The 21504-nt window shown below is 38.9% G+C and overlaps 1 protein-coding gene across 2 annotated transcripts in view; it reads left to right on the top strand.

Moving 5' to 3' along the window:
* Nucleotides 1-14565, top strand: part of RGS5 (regulator of G protein signaling 5) — an 85400-nt gene extending 70835 nt beyond the window's left edge. For both annotated transcript variants that reach the window (XM_067728484.1, XM_067728483.1), the window contains exons 4-5: nucleotides 5114-5280; nucleotides 9455-14565. In XM_067728484.1, coding sequence (XP_067584585.1) covers nucleotides 5179-5280; nucleotides 9455-9616 — 264 coding nt within the window. In that variant the 5' untranslated portion in view covers nucleotides 5114-5178 and the 3' untranslated portion in view covers nucleotides 9617-14565. The remainder of the gene's footprint in view (nucleotides 1-5113; nucleotides 5281-9454) is intronic.
* Nucleotides 14566-21504: the final 6939 nt, after the last annotated feature.

Genomic DNA, 21504 nt, shown 5'->3' with positions numbered 1-21504 from the left:
CTGACATTAGCTGTGATTGATGCAGAATAGGTAATGAAGAAAGATACATTTGAAGAATGCGTATTTAAAACTTCACAATCCCTTCTTGCATGTTTGATTTGATAAATTAAATCATTTAACCTCAAGGAATGGCATATTTGCTGATTTATGAGGAACATTTGGCATTCTCTTGTGCTAATGTAAGATATTGATTCAGTTCCCCAAGCATTTCTTAAATCCACATTTTTCTTAAATTTTCTTGAGTGGAAATGAAATCAATTGGTACCAAACCTCTTTAAAAAAGGATGGTTAAGCTGCTCCTCAATCTCTTCTCTTCCACAAGATTCCTCTCTTTCTTTCCTCAGTTTTTAAAAATCTTTTTTTTATTGAAATATAGTTGATTTGCAATACTGCATTGTGTACAGAATGATTCATTTTTTTACAGATTATATTCTGTTATAGGTTATTACAAGATAATCACTTATTAAACCTATTAAAACCTAATAGGCATTACCTGATAACCTATGAAAACTAGTTTTTAATAGCCCAGTGTATTCGACTCTGTTCTGAAAGGACAGCAGTTGTCCTTACGTTCTTGTCTTCAGTTTTATATGTGGCACCATCTGTTTTCTTTTTGAAGGTCCATGGGGCACATAACTGCTGTATTGCTTTTTAAACACAAAAACAGGTTGCACGTGGGAGTTTACATAAGACAGTGACATTAAACTCTTCCACACGACTGTCTTTAAGAGCAGACGAAGAATGAAACACAACCCAGTAGTAGCAAAGTTTTTACGTGAATCTTTTTGCCCCAGGAGTTCCAAAATGTCAGAACATTTCCTTGAGACACGCTTGAGATTTGGACTCTTGCATGGGGAATGGAATAGCCTGGCTCCGGGCTCCTCTTTTTGTTTCCGTCTTTGCATTCTCCTTCTGCTTCTCTTCTTTTGTTTCCAATTTCCTCCCTTCTATTTTCTGGCTCACATTTATCATCATCTTACTCACTGGTAGCCACAATTCCCTTTAAAGCAACAATTATAACAATAAAAGCAATAGCTTACATTTATTATTCACCATGTGCCAGGCACTGTCCTATGCACTTTGCATTTATTAGTTTATCTAACGATTTCAATAATTTTAGGACTTACAAAAACAGGTGCAAAAACAATCCGTATTTTTTCAGAAAAGGGAACTGAGACATAGAGAGCTTAGGTAACTTGCCCATGAAATAAAATACTACAGCAATAGCAAAATCAGTCATTTTATTTTTCCTTAATGTTTGTATTCTTCAGTTTTGAGACTTGAGAGGAAACTTTTGTCTCAATGGGTCTTATTTTATTCAGTTTGAACCTCTATTAAATGTTAGGCCCACAGATTTAGACTAGGAGGTGGGATGCTTTCAAAAGAAGGGCAAAGATAAATGAAACTCAAACCTTGAACTCAAATCATCAACAGCCTCCTGGGAAAGATAGCCATAGAAGCAAATAATCCCAACCAAAACCGAGAAAGTGATCTCTCCTCTTATGATGCTAAAAATCCTCAACAGCAAGTTGGAGCTACTGGGTAAAGACTACCTTGTATATGAGGCAACATTTGAGTTGGGTTTTGAATGGTGATAAAGATTACTTTTAAATTGGGCATGAATAATAATGATGAAAGTCAGCATTTATTGAGCTATCATTATGTTCAACATCATGTAAGAGCTTTCCATGAATTATTTAACACTTATTACCACCCTGTCAGGTAGTTTCCATTAGTACCCCACTTACCAGATGTGGCAACTGAGGCTTGGAGAAGTTAAATTACTTGCCCAAGTTACTGTAGTAGTGTGGTGTGTAAGCATCAACCTCCAGGCAATCTTAACTCTAGAGTCCATGCTTTGAAAGTAAACTATGAAATGGTATTTACCAACTATCAGTAACGTTTCACTATTTTTCCTCTAGGAGAAGAGATTTGTGCTAATCTACTTTTCAGCATTTTTTTCCTTTATACCAGTTGGACTTGGATTTGTCTTATACTCTTTTTATTTTTAAAGTGGTTTTATAGGTGGTTTCATTTTGTTCTTTGGCAGGGTTGTTATTTTATTTTACAGGGATGTCAAAAGTGGCATCACTCATTAGGGCCAGCTCTGGGATTATAATGTGGGTCACAACCCAGAGTGTTGCCACCAGACCGGAAGATCAGGTGGGTTTCACCTACTTCTTAGGAAAAGGATGCCCGAAGATGTGTGTGGAATGGTATTTTGAGGCTCTGTGTGGGCTCAGCAAGGAATAATGTAGGGATTTTTCAGGGCTGTGTACTGAGGACTCTACTGGGGTGTGGAGTGGGCAGGGGAATAATGTGAGGCAAAGAAGACATGTGTGTTCCTCACAGAATAGAGACTTTGGCCTAGAGTAGATTTGACTCTGACCCAAGAGGACTTCCTCAGGGGTAATGGGAATTCCTCAGAGTCTCTGAGGAATGGACCAGTAGAAAACCAGAAGTTAAGGAGGAGAAATCATCTGGGGAGTGGCGTTAGAGGGTCCTAGGAAGGGACCCTCTAGAGAATCCTCAAAATCCAGATGAGAGAAAGAATAGCTTTAAACATCTCCCAGACCAATAATAAATCCACTTTATGAGTCTTGATTTTGAGGATTCAAGAGAATGATGAAACCAGTACCCAGGAAATGGACTCAATACACTGGAAAGTTATTTTCCAAGTGCATTTTCTGTATCGGACGACTTGGTATATGTATGGTAAATGTTAACATTGCTGTGGAATCCTGGAATGTATCCTCAGGTCATAAATAACAATGTTTCTGAGGACTAGAATTTTATCTCTACCTTTTTCAAAGATGTGGAGAGGGTGATTCAGAGTGCCTGAATCACCATGTTGTGGGGACATGGGGCTAATGAGAATAAATTGGCCCAGACTTATTCTGTGAAGTTATTGCTTTGTCTACAATCTTAGACCTGATTGTGTGGGCGCTCATAAGACTTCATTCCTATCGTCATTTCCCGGTAGCTAGAAAGTGCCTGGGAATTTTCTCATTTCAACAAAGACTACCTGACACCTTTTGTTTAAGAAACAATGAAAACTTTAAGAATGATAGAGAGAGAATTCGGGGGTTATTTCTTCTTTCAGCATGTACCATTGACTCCCGTGCCACTAAATGATAACAAATAGTGCCGGAAATATGGTGGGAAATACGGGCAGAGAGAGAGGGAAAATACATCTGATGTTAACCAGGTAAACATTATCAAGTGGTTTCAAAGTAATTCTTCTAGCTGTGTTTCTAGAGAAAATTGTTTATCATACCTACCATCACTTCCCAAAGTATTTTTAGGTGTTGATCAATAAAAAATGGTTTTAGGTTAAGTACAGGGAGAGGGGATTAAAATGCAAAGTGTTTTGTTTGGATTCAGAATCACTGGTGACCCTAATCCAATTAATTATAACTTAGTCATTCTGTTTCTTTAGAACTGAACACAGTTTCAGGGAACTGTGAGGGGTATGAAGACAATAAAAATGCACAGAAGGAAAATTGAAAAAAGACAACCATATATTTCAGGCTTAATCATCACATTTTGTGCATATTGTATAAAATCGATGTATTAAGCAATGATTAATGAATGAAAATTTAGAGTCCATAAAAAGGAGTAGGGAGAAATACTCAAGGGGAAGGGAAATAGATAGAAATTAGGTCAAAGGAAATGAATTCAGTACATGAATATGTCTGCAAGTAAAACTAATGAATTGAAGAAGTGTCTCCTGATGGGGAACAAGTTAGAAAGGTGGACCCTGATGTACTGGTTATAGTCAGTCCAACCTTCTGCCCTGAGAGGCAAATGACATGCCAGGCATGTCTGTAATTGTGATACAGTCTGTGGAAAACTAGAATTTTCTCTCCTTCCTTTAGAAATCTACTTTCCCTACATAGTAAATTGACATGGATTCTCTCTCAGTACATATGCATTTGTTAGAATTTGGGTTTAAAAAAAAGCATATATATATATAGATAGATAGATAGATAGATAGATAGATAGAAAGAGAGAGACAGCTTTAAAAGGAAGAAAATATTGAAGATAAAGAGTGATTTTTCCTTTGTTCCTCTCCAGTGCCTTCCTAAATCCTGACCTTGCCTTCTACTTATCTACCACTTTGGAGGTTAGAGCTGGAGGGGTAGGAAAGAAAAAGAAAACAAAAGGATCAGGCCCAAGAATCTCTAATAGATAGATAGATAGATAGATAGATAGATAGATAGATAGATAGATAGATATTCGTATATAGATGTATATATATTTAAATTATAAGCTGAAATATATTCTACAGGAGCAACAGTGCACTGAAAACAGAATCACAGTAGTTATAATTATACTGAATTTAATATGTTTATAGACTGATGTATAATTGACGGGCATAGTAACTACTCTGCAAGTGGTGACTTCATTGGGCCCCTTCCCACTCCTCCTTCAGGTCTCAAATGGAATGTCACTTTCTCATGGAGGCTTTCCCTAAACCTAAAACGAGGTTAGGACCCCTTTTGTTACTCTTACTATCTTTCGTATGGTTTTCTTTTGTTGTGTACATTTATTTGTGTGTGTTTCTTCATTTTCTTTTCTACCTCCCCCAGGATCTATAAACTTCATTAGGGCCAGAACCATGTCTATTTTACTTGCCATAATTCCCAGAACATGATATTTGTTCAAAAATCATCTGTAGAAAAACAAAAAGACTGCAAGTAGTTCATACACGAGAATCAACATTAATGTTACTTACACTACCAAATCAAGTTTTAAATGTATTTTTTTCCTTTTGGTAATTGATAAGTATCCAGAATGGCATTAGTGTTCACAGTGTCCCTGGTTGTTGTATACAGGTAAACCTTCATCACCTAAGTATAGACTGTCTGGATCCGAATCCCAGCTCTGCCACTTAGCAGCTGGTTAACTAAGGGCAAGTTACTTGATCTCTCTGACTTCATTTGTAAAATAGATTCGTAATGAGGAGCAAATGAGTTAACTTTTGTAAGGTTATGGCATAAATGACAGGAATATATAGTAAATAAACCTAGGCTACAACGTGGGATATAGTGTTAGATAGATAGATAGATAGGGTGAATACATTTCCTCAAATAACCTTTTTCCTTGCTAGACGGACTTGCCAGTTTCAAAAGTTTCCTGAGGTCTGAATTTAGTGAGGAAAACCTTGAGTTCTGGATGGCCTGTGAGGATTACAAGAAGATCAAGTCCCCTGTCAAGATGGCTGAGAAGGCAAAGAAAATTTATGAAGAATTCATCCAAGCAGAGGCTCCTAAAGAGGTTGGTCCTGATGGGAAGGTGGGTGAGTGTGGTCAGCTCAACAACTTCCCAGGAAGGATTTCCAACTGCAGTACACTTTGCAGCCACAGGCTATTCCTATTTGAGAGTGGGCCACCTTTTGTAAGCGCCTACTGAGTGGAAAGGCAGAGCAATACAGTCGAGCAGGTATGAACTTGAACTCTGTTTAGGTCACTTTCTAAGCAATCATGGGTCTCTTTTCAGTAGTATGTAATCGCAAGTCAGAATGATACTAGTTGTATGATCTTAGATAAATGATTGAGTCTGTCTGAACTTAGTTTCTTTCTTTGGGAAAAATGAGGGTAATGAAGGCTATTTTTGCACTATTGTTGTGAGGATGAAATTAAAGAGCGGACGTGAAAATGTATATCTCAGCATTTGAACTAATGAATGCTTACTGAATGTTTCTACCACTTAATTTCTTCTCTCTTCCTCTTCCCCTTCTCCTCCTTCCCTTTCTTTTCTTATGAAAACTCTCTCTTTTCCCTTCTATTGTCCCCCATCCCGTTGTTTCCCCCAAGCCTTTTCCATTTACACTCTAGTCAGGGGAAACAGGGTTTCTACTTACAAAAAATCAAATGATTACAGGATAATAGTGCTAGAGATGTCAGAAGAAAATGTACCATTAACTGACTGCTAAAGACAAGATGTGTGTTGATTTCAAAGAGGATTTGGGGTAGTTTATCTGCCCTTTGCTGTTTATGAAACTGAATTGAAAAGGCTTTCTGTGGAATTCAGGATGGCCTCAGCAAGACCTGTTCATCATGTTTTGGTCAGGTCACTAATTTCACATTGCATCCCATAATCCAATCTGGACATCAAACATTTCATCAAGATTTGGGGTCAATCACAGGGGTGATCTGAACAAACCCTCTAGGTAGGCAGTAATTAACTTAAGATTATTTGAGAGGGGAAAACCCCAATACCCTTTTTCTCTCTCAGGTGCTCTAGACTCTTGAGGTCCCACCATTTGATATTTATTCCTTTGGTAATGGATTATTCATCACTGATCCTTTTTGAAAGATAAATATGTTTGAATGGATGGACAAATTATATACCTAATACCAACAGATGAGCTCCCTCCATGACACAGGAGGTAGAGGTCAGGAGCATAAGAGTATAGAGCACCATGGGTCAAGGTGGAGAAAGTGAGAGTCCTAAGATGGAACTGGGCTTAGTCTTGCTGTGGAATCTTATCCAGATCTCCTGTTCTACTCCTCAGGCTCCCACCCTATGCATATATGTTAACTTCCCCTATTTCTGATGCCTTTTGTGCTGGGACATTATTCTTCTATCCACGTGGAATCTCTATTTGTGATGTTACCAAGGAGATTAGTATTAAATTTGACACCCATTTTCTGACTTCAACTGATCTCCCATTTCCAGCCTATCTTCCTACCAACATCATTCCTATTTACAGAAGTCTAGGATTTGTTGCAATATCTGTACATCGTGGAGACTCATCTGGACTATTGCTTTGAGCTCCAGGAAAGTTTTGTTCTCGAGGTTCCTTACTAGAACATTGGTGTTTATCATGAAAATATGAGACATTAAAAATGAAGTTTCAAAGGCTTCCCTGGTGGCGCAGTGGTTGAGAGTCCGCCTGCTGAGGCAGGGGTCACTGGTTCGTGCCCCGGTCCAGGAAGATCCCACATGCCGTGGAGCGGCTGGGCCGGTGAGCCATGGCCGCTGAGCCTGCGCGTCCGGAGCCTGTGCTCCACAACGGGAGAGGCCACAACAGTGAGAGGCCCGCGTACCGCAAAAAAAAAAAAAAAAAGAAGTTTCAAAATAAACAAAACCCTGGCTGAGTTACTAGAACACACAAATGGTGGCCCTCATTATGAGGACCTGTGAGCTCAAAATAAAATAGCCTTGGCCTCCAGTCTCTGAGCTGGGCATCAGAGAGAATGTGGATCACTCCTGACACATAATAAACATTCAGTGAATATTTGTGAGATGAATGGGTGCAGATGTCCCAACCCAGACCTTTCTCAACGTGTACCTTTGGGCAAGTTTCTCACTAAAGCTCTCTAATTCTCTGTTCCCTTAACTGTAATCCTCTCACATATATGTATGTGTACCTAGAGGATGTTTAATAAATTGTAGCTGTAATTTTTTAAATTCTCCAACTCTTGTATTTTGACCCCCAAATTTACTATTTCATTTTGGTGACCAGCAGATTGACCTATAAAACAAATCTACCCAGGCAAATAGTAATCTAAATTTTCTTTCTCTGAATATTCACCTCAGTTCTTTAAGATAAGGAACTGAAGGAGAGATACAGTTGTAAAAAAATTTGAACTAAGATTAAAAAAAGAGAAGTGACCCTGCGTAGTTCAATAAGTAGAAAACTCGTATATTGCAAGTTGTCAACTGTCCATATTTTAAATTAATGAAAAATATTTTCTTGGCTCTCTAGCAAACGGACGAGTATATATCAAAATGATTCATTAGAGGAGCCCATGCACATAAAACTTATAAGACAAATAGCTGCTTTTGCTGGTGCATACAATGTGTTAGAAAGTTTTAAATACATCACTTCTTTAAAAAGTAGGATTAGGAGATAATTCTATAATTTTTAGAAATGTAACTATTTGAGTAAGGCTGCCCACCTAGCTCAGTATATATTTAAAAGAAGGAAGAAATATCGCTTTCGTGTGGTGAGAAGAATAACAGACTGAGAATAGAGAAATATACATGATAGCCTCACCTCTGTCCCTCACTAGCTGTTTGCGGGCCTGTAATGACCTCTCTGGGTCTCGGAGTCTTCACCCATGAAGGCAGGAGTCAGACTACCTCACCTCTGGGGCTGTTTCCAGTGGTGTCTGTGTAGTCTTCTGCCATTCCTGCATAAAGCACACAGGCCCCTCTCACCTGTGGAAAACATGTCATAGCCTCAACTCACTTCATCCTGGACCTTCAGTCACAGTCACTCCTGTGTGTTCTGGCCTGGTACTCCCCAATCATGTCTTTGTCCCTGACTCTGACCTAAAGCTGCTGCATAATTCTCTGAGCCCAAATAGCTTTTCTCAGTATCAAGAACTTCTAGCAGGCCAGGAGAGACCTAAAACATTTTCTCATGTTCCAATTCAAAATATTGGTTGATTTGTTTCTTTCTCTTTTACATGCAGACACCTTAAGAGTCATTGAAACATACTACGTGTTGTACAGTGATTTCTCTCAAATCATACTCAGACAAGTCCAGGCAGGTTGTACACTGTACAACTCCAGGGGCCATTTACACGGACCCTAACATGAATGGTGTCCCTGGGAATGGTTCGATGTAGTAGCCCTGCATTCAGGACAAATACGCCATAATGCCTTCCAACACTGCAGTCTACTGGGTAAAAGCAACATTGCTGGGCTTTTGAGTTTTCTCTCTACCACTTATGATCTTGGGCAAGTCACTTAACATTTCTGTCCCTCAGGTGTCAAATGTAGGTGTCAGTATTGCCTCCTAGAGTTGTAAGATTCAATGAATTCATAGCACAGTGCCTGTAAAAGTTAAGCTCTCCGCACTCATTAAGTATTAGCTGCTATTGTTATTATTGTTGCACTAGAACCATTGTTTCCCACTTAGTTTCAGGAAAAGACCAAATTTCTTTATTCTTCGAGAACCATGCAAAAGTTCTTGGATTCCTGGTCAGAAGTTCTTTCTCTCTCTTCATTCTCCCCACTAGGTGTGAAACAAAATGCTGTGGTAGGAGGATTGTGGGATTAGGCATCAGGATACTTGGATTCAAATTCAGAGTCTCTGCATTCAAATACATTTATTAGTTCTGTGATCTTGAAGAAGTCTCTATCTATATCTATCTATCTATCTATCTACCTATCTATCTATCTATCTTTCCCCTACAAAAGGAAAGACTCATTCTTAGGGTTATTGTGAGGATTATATGAGGTCTGCATGTGTTGGCTGCTTGTTTCTAACAGTGGGTGTCTATCACTGGTTGATCTTAATCTGAGTCATGCATTTGTTGAAGCATTTGTTGAAGTTGCCTTACCCCACTGCGTATAAAGTAGAAATGATATTTCTCACTTGCTATGACTCTCTTCCCCTCGTGTGTTATACTGGTGAGAAATTCCACTTCTCTCCCAACCCCTCCTCAAATCCCATAACCTGGCTGACTCAGTGACCCTGTTTCCTGTCTCATAGGTGAATATTGATCATTTCACGAAGGACATCACAGTGAAGAACCTGGCGGAACCTTCCCCAAGCAGCTTTGATGTGGCCCAGAAAAGAATCCATGCTCTGATGGAAAAGGATTCACTGCCTCGCTTTGTGCGCTCTGGGTTTTATCAGGAGTTCATCAAGTAGCAATGTAGTTGGTCTGTGAGAATCATCCTGACAGTTATTTCCTCCACAATAACCCTGCACTTTCCAGCAACCCACATATTTTCCTATAGCAGCTTTTGCTCAAAAACTCTCAAATGGAAAACCCCAGAGAGTGTTGCTTCCTCCTTTGCCCACATTGTTTTGGATGTTTATCTATTGCCCAAATGCCTTCCTTTTCCAATTTCCTCTTCCTGCCCCCATTCTTAATTAAGCTCTACTCTTGTATGTTGTTGTGAAACTCAATCAGAATGACAGAAAAAAATCTATCAAAGGAAATATAAGATAAGAATATGATATCATTGAATGTAGGTCCATTTGGTTTAGGTAATGGATCTCCCCCTAAATTGGTATGAAAAAGAATGTGGATGTGGAAAGACCAGTTTCAACTGAAACTAATTGATCTCATTTTTAAAAAAATTCTGATCCATGAGGGGGTCACCCCTCTCATTATTTCTGAACTTGGTTAGTAAAAGTTGCTAAGAATTTTATGAGGCAGAGCCACTATTGGATTTTTTAAGCAAATACGCTGTTAAAAAATATTGATCTTCTGAGAGCATCTTTGTGTTAGCTAGAGATTATAAACAAGAGATATAGATACATAAATATGCTGTGTTTATATAAAATCGATCTGAACGCCATCCATATAACTTCTTTCCCTATACTTCCCTCATACCTTCCCATGCATAAAGTTACCAAATTCTGTATTAAATCAATGACCTGAGATTGACAAGGGACTACTTTATACAGGTATCTATGCCTCTAGTATGTAGGCACAAAGTTTCAGTTTTCAAATTATTTAAAATTCGTGTGAGTATAAAATTCCAAAATTTCTGACTCCAATCATATAAAACAGTTGCTACTCATTGCAGTGGTCTCCCACCTCAATATCAAGAGGGCTGTACACTAAGATGGGAAAATCTCGTCAAGCCTAAAATGGTTAGTTTTCCTATGATGCCATCAGTTTGTTTAGTAAAAGACGATTATCTTTAAAACACCAAATTATCTTTGGAAAACTTAATTTGACTAAAGGCAGAGACGTTCTAAGTGAGATAAAATTTTAAAGTACCCTGCATTTTGCAAAATAATCTGATCTTTTAGCAACCCCTCACTTCCCTCCCTATTTTGCTCCCTGCATTAATGAATTGTATTTATAGTCAAAATGCACATTTATACCCCTAACATGCCTTACACACAACCAATTGATAAGCCATGGTACTTTTAGTAGGTTTAAACTTTTAATTCTGTATTTCCTTACTATAAGTCTTGCTAGAATTTTTTTCTTATCTTTAGTAGATTTGATTAAACAATGATTTACATAATCTAGTAATAGAGTCAAACTATGTATGAATATAACCAAGGTGAGGACACAGAGTTAACTAAACAAGTAATTTTTAAAGGACTAATAAAAATCTGAAATGTTTAAATAGAAGACTACATTGTTTAGTCTTGTATTTACTCCTTTTGTTTCTTTTTTTCTTTCACACACTCCTAGTTTCACATGTTTGTAGCCCATTTATTCACTTAATTCCTAAGAGTATTGAAAGCGAAGCAACTATATGACTGTATTCTTTGAGTAAACACTGACTGTATTTGTTGGGTTTTCCTTTTTTTTTTTTTTTTTTTTGTATTTCAAAGGCTAATGTGCCCTTCCTGAATACTTGCCATTTCAAACTCTGAAAGTGGGTCGGAGTGACTGGGTCTACTGCCAACTCTTGCTAGTCTGGTATGAGTTCATTCATATTTGTCAGTATTGCTCAATTCAAAGAAACTCCGTCATCAAGCAGTCGACAGCTAGGCCAGACCAACATTGTGAGCATGAAAAAGAAGTTCTCACCATGTCTATTCGTGTAGGAGTGACAAGCAACTCACAACAAGAATTCCCAGCACAACCATCCTCAGCATCTGTCTATGCTGCCCCAAATCAGTATAAAATCACCAATCCTTTACTTGCTAATGCAGCTAGAAAATTTAAGAACTGAAGAATCTAGGTGAGTTATGTTTTTCTTGAATGCCAAAACACTTTTAAGAAAAATTTTGATGTCATTAATATTTCAAATATTTTATTCATATTATTTGAAACAACAAAATGTTTGAAAATACCCAGAGAATTAACTAGAGATTACAGAGTTCACCAAGATGGTTGATATGACAAAGACTCGGACTGACTGTATTCACAAACTGACTGCACATCCTATGTAAGTGGGTAGAATTGTCAGTGGAGGATAAGAAGGACATTCACCTTTTCATAAGCTGAACCCAGGAGGCAGAGGGCAGGAAAAGCACCAGGAGGACAATGCTGTAAAGGCTACAAGAAGCATGAATGCCTTTCAGTCAACCGGTGACATGTAATATATATGTAAATATGATTTTAAATTTAAAGCAGTACACACACACACACACGCACACATACACACACACTCTTCTAAATAATAAAATTAAAAGGAGTACAAATATCACAGCCCAAAATGAAAAAGCAAATGTATAAAAATTGCCCTAGAAAATTCTTTGAAATCTTTGGTGTTTTTAAACTTAGAAAAAAAACTGAGCTGCTAGAAGTTGCCATAGTAACACAAACAAAATAAACATTCTTTTAAATTTTGGGAAATTAGGAAAACTGGGATGATCTTTCCAGGAAAAAAGATGTGTAACATCTGTTTATCACTCCCTTTGCCTCCTCCCCTTCCTCCACACTCTCCCTTGAGTAAATTGCCTGGGAAAGTATGAAACTCAATGCAGGAGAGAGCCCTGTGGTGCTGACATTTTCCTTCCTTGTGAAAATGTAACAGTCATAAGTGAATCTGGAATGTAGAGAGGTAGTCAATGGGAATAGGAGTATATGCTTCTCATCCTTGAGAGAAACCTAAGATTGGCAGGTAGGTCAGGTAACCACCATAACCTGTTTTTCTGCCTGGGTTTGATATAGTTTGTGGTTGTGGTTGGTGTCTGATTAGGATCTAAACTTGACCAGAAGAAAGAGACAGACTCTCAGAGTAAATTAGGAGGCTGTGTTCCATGTTCATCTGCTAAAGCAATGCTTGTTTATGTGAACAACTCCTTACACACACACGCACACATGCACACACATACACATTTTCTTTCTCTCAGATAGACATCTTCTGAAATGCAGAACTGAGGTGTTTCAGTAACTTTGCTTTCAAATCAATAGAATCAAATTTATGAAAACATTTTGTGCCCCACTCCCCATACCACCTATGTACTCTAATTCTCTATGGTATAAATTATGCTTTAAGCAGATTTCAGTTTTTAGTGCATAAAGAGAAGAAGTTGTTAAAGAAATTGTTTTTACTTTTGTCCTCTACAAAGCCATGGATTATGCTTGGTTGATGTGCTCTCTGTATACACTCCCTTTCAACAGGGTGGACTTGTTATTATTTCCCAAAGAATAATAGATATCCAGAAGTTTCAATAAAAACTTGACCATTAGTAAATCAATTGGTAAACTAATAAACATTCTCTGCCAGGGCTTTGTCAAGCTATCCGTCCCATCACAAATTTGATAATTTGAGAATCATTTCAAAGGCTATCATATTTCAGAGGAATCATTTTTATCCCTGAAATCATTCCCTCTAGCAGGTATTTTCCTTGTTTCCTGGTAATTTAGCAAGTTTGTGAGAAATAGGGTCATGAGAAAAGAAAGGGGGGAAAGGAGAGATGGGAAGTGGTAAAGAAGTAAGTGCCCAGACCTACAAAGTGAGACCATTCACTAGGAGACATTTAAGAGCAGCTCCACTTGATTGAAAATCAAATAGTTTCTGCTGTCACCATCAAGACTTGCAGGAAGGCTTTTCTTGACTAACAATGCAGATTGATGTGAAAATCCATTTTAATATCCTAGGGATTCTTGATTAGATAAAAGAAGAAACATGGAAGATTTTCTTTCCCCAGTGGGCTTGCATGTGCCAGAGAGCAGAGCATGGAGAACCCAGTTTCTAACATCCAAATGTCCAAACCCAAGGGCCAGGCAACTCTCTGTAGGTTCTGGACACGATGTCTTGATACATCTCAGTGTATGGGTTTTCCAGGCTCTCCATTCTATAAGAGTGTGTTCAATTCTTGCCTTGGATAAGGCTCCTTAGCAATTTAGCAACTACTCACTGTGCTAAACATATTTTCATTCAAATAGGTTATATGGCCGACCAGAGCAATAGATATCCAAAGAAAGGCTCTCCCCAGCATACTGGAACTGAAAAGATCAAGACTTCCAACAGAGACATTTGTAGCTTTGAATGGAAACTCATAGCAGAGAGTAAAGGGAAAGAGACAGACAACCCGAACTTTGGAATATTATCCTCACCTCACAGTTTAATAATAATCATTTCTAGTAGAGAAGCTACAAAACCAACATTTATATCCAGTTTGATAAGCCTCTTGTTTTTTCACCTGAGACAATTTTCCTTTCTGTCTCACACCTATATCTCCATTTCTTTTCTCCCCCTGTATGAGGATACATTTTAAATAGTTGAGTCTAACCACTGTTATCTAATAATGAATACAATTAAAAGCATTTAACTCACTATCTAGGAAAATGTATAAACTAAGGCATAGACAAAACAATGGGAAATGCTGAAAACTTTTCCAATGGAGAGAAGTAATCTGGATAATTTTTGCCAAAAGTTCTTTTCATGTCATATGTTATTAGAATGTGGGGGGACTAAATTTTTTAAGAATGCTGCAACTCGCAACTCATCTTCAGGAGACCAGCCCAGAGAAAAGTGTAGAAATGAAAGGTTTGGAAATCCATTTGTCAGCATTTATCTTATAAGTTTTTCATTTAGAAACAATGTGTTTATCTTCTAATTTTGTAACCAATACGTTGTATACTATGTAACTCATACTTCTTGATAAAGCACCAAATATGTATCTGTAACCACAATCACATATATTCTATTAAATATATATCTATATAATAACCTCATATGAGTCCTTCTTGACTCCTGAACATTCTTGATATGAAACTCTATCTTAAGGTAGGCTTGTTATTCACTTCGCTCCTTATACCAGGTGAGCCCTTGATCAATTGGGAGGATCCCTCTCCTAATAAATATCAACTGTAATACATCCTGACAAGCTAAACTCAGAAAGGGAGACACAAAGTGCCCGATATTCATACACTCTGTTTACTACTTTCCCTTGGATTCAGATGGCAACACCTTATTGATGCAGGTATTCACTGTTAGCACTGACTGAGCACATTATACCATTTGGACCCTGCAATATTCAGTGAGTATAGTTATTCCCTTCTCTTCCTGCACTGGTGAAAGATCTGAAAACCATGTGCCACTGCAAGCAACTCAATTCTATGACCTTAGATTTGGTGCTCAGATAGCTTAGGTAATGGCCTCAGATTATACAACTAGTGGGGTTGGGATTGGATGAAAGGGAAAGTTTGTATACAGAAAGAGGCATGGATAGAATCAGTTTACAGAGAGAAACAATGATGAGAATCCATGTGAAGGGAGAATGGGAGAGAGGAATTGAGAGATTAGAGAATGTCTGCTTGGCCTGTGACAGTTTCTCAGTTCTCATTCACAGTTCCCATGAAGCCTAGGTATATTTAATGTAGATGCAATCACCATGGATCATTTCAGTACCATCTATTCTATTCTCCTCTTTATTTGAATTATCTTGGATGATTTTCTGACAGTTTCCACCAAGAAGCATTATTAGATCAAAGATCACTAACACTTTTATCTGCCCCACAGAGAAGTGATGCCTCGAGGTCATTGTGTGAATCAGTGGCAGAATAAAGCTTACAGGTCAGATTGCCTCTCAGACTGCTGTTGATCCATTCAACCAAAGGAACCACACGCTGGGCTTCCCTGGTGGTGCATTGGTTGAGAGTCCGCCTGCCGATGCAGGGGACGTGGGTTCGTGCCCCAGTCCGCGAAGATCCCACATGCCACGGAGCGACTGGGCCTGTGGGCCATGGCTGCTGAGCCTGCGCATCCGGAGCCTGTGCTCCGCAACGGGAGAGGCCACAGCAGTGAGAGGCCTGCGTACCGCCAAAAAAAAAAAAAGAAAAAAGGAACCACACGTGATCCCTCAAACATTAAGATTACTGGTTCTAATTTGAGTAAAACAGGCTAAATCCACCCCTGCCCTAGTGGGAGTCCATTCTATCATGTTAGTGATGTAAGCCATGTTCTCCAAGCTCTCCAATCTATAAAGTGTCTTTTGCTAATTTTACATTTTCTAAATCAGCTGTATCTTGAAAATTATTTTGTTCACAAACCACTTTCCAAATACCTTAACTCTTCAGATGGCTTCCCAATACCTCAGTGTATTCTACATGTAAATTAGTTTCATCTAGCAAATTCCTGGTCCAAATTCCATGCTTTTCCACTTTTTAGTCTATTTCTACCTTCTCAATGTTTAAACTCATTAAAAACAATTTGAAATGTGGATGGAAATTGTACCAGAAAGCCAAGCTTATGAGGAGGCAGTCTTCACTCAATCCTTGGGAGCCAGGCCTCATGGCCAGGCCGCCGGGTCTCTTAGTTAATGTCACATTTCCAAAGTACTCCCACCTTGGGAGGATGCAGAGTGTGTGACAGACAGGCAGGGGTGGGTATGCTCTCCCACAGGTGACTTTGGAAGTCTTAGTTATGTTTTGAAGAAGTGGTGCCTTGTCTGCCGCTAGAAGGACCTGTCTGTGACCTGTGACGAATAGATGCTTTGCCTCAGATTGAGTCACTAAAAGCCCAAAGCCTCTTGGCTTCTAAGTAGAATCCTTATGGAACATCACAGATATTTAAATAGGAACTGGAGTCCAGGGTCATTAATGAATAAGGATGAATGAAGATGGATATTCCTGTATTTCTTTTAACTGAATATTTATTTTGACTACTTTTTAATTTATCAGTGAAAGCCATAATATGTCTACTTGAGTTTCACTCACATTTCTACTGACAACGAGAACAGGGGTCGTTCCAGAATCAGGTCTGTTCACCTGCCACTTAGTAAGCCAAAGGCTGACATGCCAAGGTTTGTGGCAGAGAAACAGTTTATTCTCAAAGCGGCCAAGCGATCAAATGGGAGAACATGTCTCAGATCTATCTCCCTGAAAGTGAGGGGGTTGGGATATTTATGGGATAAGCAGGGTGGTCTTAGACATGGGGAAAGGTGGCTGGATGTAGAGAAAAGGTGAGGGAATCGGTGTTCTGCACAGGTGCATCTTGTTTACATGTGTCTGCATGTTCAAGATGGAGGTACTTAGCATGATCTGAAGCTGGAGCTTTCCAGCCCTCTGATGTCAAAATGCCATTCCTTAGACAGCTGTTCAGGCCCAGTTTTAGGATCGGTGGCCCCAACCAGCCTTAAGTGGCTCACACTGGACAAGAGCTGACTCCTAGTTCCTGAAGTTATAGGAAGCTGGGAAGGTATACAATTAAAGGGGTGGGTGGAGAAAGAAGGAAAAATTAACCTAAAGTGAGCTTAATCAGGAAAGGTAGTTTACAGGCAGAGGGGTGTTAACAAGCTGTTCCCCTATCTGTTGTTCTGCAAGACGAGCTCAAGAATTCCTGTTATCCGCCGGCTTCTGTTATGTCTATGGGGCACGGTTTCCAGGTGATGAGAAAAATCCAGATTCAGAAAATGTCAGAGCTGGAATAGACACCACAAATGCTCTCATATGCCTAGGATGAAAGTCCAGTCCTCCGCTCTCTGCAAAGGTTCTCTTCAGCTGAGATACCAGCATCTAGGGGGTATGGGGGTTGAAAACACCTGAGGCCGTGGGAGCAAAGGAGGCACCCACTTGCCTGGCCAGTCAGATCAGCGAACTGCCCTGATCAGTCCAGCAACACAGTCACACACAAAAACCCACTCTGCCATCCTTAGAAATTATTCTTCCCTGTCTTCATTTTAAAGATAAGGAAATTGGGACTCATTGAGCCGAAATGATTTGTCCAAAGTTATATGTCTGGATAACAGCATGCTTCTTACCAATGATCTGATTCCCATTCTGTGGTATTTTTTCTTTGGAACAATATTCGAGTTATGCCTTATTCACATATCTATAATAATAGGTGTTCTGAAAGTTGATATCAAAGAATGTAAGATACTAGAGAAATGGTAGGGTAGGGATGGCCAAGAAAAACTGTGCTTCTCAAAAGTGTACTCCTGTCCACTACCCCTCTAATAATTTTCCCAATTAGATATCCTTCATGTTTAACAAACTACACATTAAAAAGTAAAATATCCTGTTAGAAAGTTATTAGCTATTCATACTTTAATGTGACTAAATCTAGCAGGATGATACACATTGCTTAATTCTTAAGACTTTCCTGAAGACAGCCAGAGGGAGAGGGTGTTTCGACTGAGGGGACGATAGCATTGATTGAGGGAAATAGTGGTCTGTCTATTGTAACCTTATTTTTTGAAAACTGATCATCCGTATACGTTATATATGGCCTCATGCCCTGACAGCACTGAATAATAAATAAAGATTTATGGACATAGAACAGTCTTTTATCCTACATATTATTCTAGCAACTATTAGGTATTGTTTTACTCTTTACTGGGATTTGAAGAACTTGAAAAGTTCTCATGCTAAATTCCTTAACTACCAATTGCAAACTACCATTTTCAACTTTCAATTTTTGTTAAGCATTGTCTATCATTGTTCTTTCTTAAATGTAAATTCGCCTAGGAGGAGTAACACAAAATCTTCAACAGCTTAGAGTGTTTATCTGATCGTGTTACTTCTCTCATGACTTATCTGATCATGCTATTCCCCTCTTTAAAACCCTTCGATGAGTTTCCATGGTCTTGATAGGTTCCTGTCCCAGGGTACAAAGGGAGTCTTGTAGATTTGTAAAGACACATAGACACTGTTCACTACCCATTGATTGAATAACACCTCCAAATCCATGTACTATTTTAAATATTCAAGTTTTAAAGCAAATACAAATTCACTTAAAAACATTCCTGAATTTTTATTAGCTTATCATTTCAAATATTTTATATTAATATGCAGTGATATTACATCTACTCTCATACGGATGACCTCAAAATTACTCTTACTCTTAAAAATTTGTTTTAACTCTAAAATTTGGTTTGCCACTGTCCTAGAGAATAGCACCCTGAATCCCTATCTGCAATATTCTCTATACCAGCCAGCCTTAGGTGACATCTTGCAGAACTCCAATGTGCCATGCTTCCTCATGCTGTAGGCCTTGCATGAGGTAGTTCTTTTCACTACATTCCCTCTTTATCACCTAGCTAACACCTACACATTTTTAAAAAATTAGGGCAGCGATATCATCTTCCCTGGGGGACTTCCCTTACACCCATCAGACTCCACCTAACTAACGTGGGTGACATTCCTCTCCTCTGGTATGTTTTCACTAAAGACATGTCCCTGCCCATTGGATAGGATAATTATGTGGAACAGTTAAGGAATTCACTTCTTTGACAAGTGTTAGAAAAACAAAGGTCTGGTATTTTAACTTCTGAAGAAGTCTGGACATGAAAAATTCCAGATACCCCTTTCTTCCCAAGTTCCTAGGACAGGCCATGAAAGGAAATTATTGTGGCTTTTAACTATGCCCTCAGGAAAAAATATCCTTCCTACAACCCACCACTTTTGCTGTCCAATGTGATAAATACCATTACTGAGAGGAGGGGAGTCTGGCACCAATCAGGAGGCTTGAGGGACCTCAGTCATCTCAGACTCCTCCAGGCAGGTAGCCACTTACTCACCTCCTTTAAAGTATCTGTGCACTGAATTTCCTTGACTCTTTGGTTTTGCTCATTTTCTGTGTAAGTAGGTCAGACAACTCTCAGGTTCTTTATCCCTGCACAATTCCAGACAACTTGCTAACCATTAAAAAAATAGAGAAAAGATATAATTATTGATTTTTTCCGGTGGGTAGCTATTGTGACTTTTCATTCTAATGGCATTTCTTTCACTTTAGGAGGTAAGCAGGAATAGGGAGCTAATCTTACCCCTTTAAAAGTACACTTTATTCCTCTAAAAAAGTTTAGTGGTATTTGGGGATTGCATGTTTCTTATCTTGACAAAATTTCCCAGGCAAGAATGGGAAATTTTCCTTCTAGAATGAATAAGAATAGGTAGAAGAAGCAAAAGAGTGTATATTTTTAGCTTGTGTGAGGGACCTTCCATTTTATTTATCGTCCACCTCTCGAGTGTCTGCATCATGAAGATAAAGGCGTTTGAAATCCAAATGAAAGTATTTACTCAGATCTTAGCTCCTCAAGACAGCCAACAGATTTGCAAGAGGTTTTAAAGATACAGGTGGCATATTTTGGTAAAAACTAAATCAATGTCTTTTTGAACTGTAAGTGCAGACTCCAGAAAATCATGTGTAGATAATATTAGGCTTTAGAGATGAAAAAATGGCTTTTCTAGTTACAACCATCACTTCTCTCCTGTTGGCCCAATATATGTGGTTTCGAATCACAAAATCTGAGTAGTAGTAGGCTAGATCTTCCTTTATACCATCTTGGGCAGCAGAAGTAACTCCCTGAGACTCCTGTCTGCAAAAGTAGGGCTACCTATATTTTCTGTAACACAAAGAGGTGATGAGGAATAAATAAAATAATATGTATGAAGAGATTTTGTAACCTGCAAAATAAGGCTTTTTTCTCCCGTCATTCAGGTCAGTTTGCTCCCTGTTATATCTTGCTAATGTCAATCATCAGAGGCATGAGCAGAGAAACTAAGCACTTCTTTAGGTATCACCGGAAGAAAGAGCAATAATATGTGCTAATCTCCATTGCATTGCTCCCTTCTTCCAGCCAGTTCCTAACTGTGAGCTGAATAAAGGCTGGAGCCATATCTTTTTTTTTTTTTTTGCGGTACGCGGGCCTCTCACTGTTGTGGCCTCTCCCGTTGCGGAGCACAGGCTCCGGACGCGCAGGCTCAGTGGCCATGTCTCACGGGCCCAGCCGCTCCGCGGCACGTGGGATCTTCCCAGACCAGGGCATGAACCCGTGTCCCCTGCATCGGCAGGCGGACTCTCAACCACTGTGCCACCAGGGAAGCCCTGGAGCCATATCTTATTCCTTAGTATCTGTGTCCCGAGAGTCTGGAATACAAATTAACCCAGTTGATACAGAATCATGAACAGTTAATTGGTCTACCAGATATCTACATGAGATATTTTGGCCTCTTTAGTACTCAATGACCTAATAATAACTGCTGTTTGTACAGCTTTTCTCAACCTTATTTCACTTGACTGTCTTCATAACTCTGTGAAGTGGTCATAGTAGGTAGGATTAAAATGGTCACATTACATAGAACGACTTGGCAAGGTCACACAGTTAGCATCATCGCAGCTGAGCCTAGAGTGGGGATCTTCTGGTTCTAGTCCTGGAGCTCATTTTCTTTTATGCCAGACTCTACAGTGTGCTGTTAACAAACTCTACATTAAAGAGTATTTTTGAGGTTGGTAATAGAGTGAAAATCTTGAATAATGTCTGTGTGTTCTTTATTGAAGATCCATGGATGAAAGTATATGCATATAAAAAATATAATTTTTCTTTTTAAATCCTTCTCTTTGGAGGTTAACACTAATAAAGTCATAGTTTATCTAAGTGAGTAAGAAAAAGAGAAGGATACAGGAGTGCACACATGAATATTTTCTTGTAGTCTGTGGTCAGGCTTGTTTATAAAGCGTCTGCCTAGTTCCTTTGTTTAAAAAGGTATTTGGTCTCAGATTTCAGCCAGCTGGGCCATCTGTCACATTCCGCCAAATCCGGAACTCTGGACTGATATCTGATGTTATACTTTTATGACCACTTGTGAAAGCCTGATATTGGCTCATGGTTACATTGCTTTAGTATTTAGTGACTCCTCACATCTGGATGTTTTCTTTAACTTTTCAAAT

Source organism: Pseudorca crassidens, chromosome 2 (assembly GCF_039906515.1).
Source record: "Pseudorca crassidens isolate mPseCra1 chromosome 2, mPseCra1.hap1, whole genome shotgun sequence".
NCBI classification, from domain to species: domain Eukaryota; kingdom Metazoa; phylum Chordata; class Mammalia; order Artiodactyla; family Delphinidae; genus Pseudorca; species Pseudorca crassidens.
The sequence above is the reverse complement of the archived record's forward strand: the minus strand, read 5'-3'. Positions and strand labels throughout refer to the sequence as shown.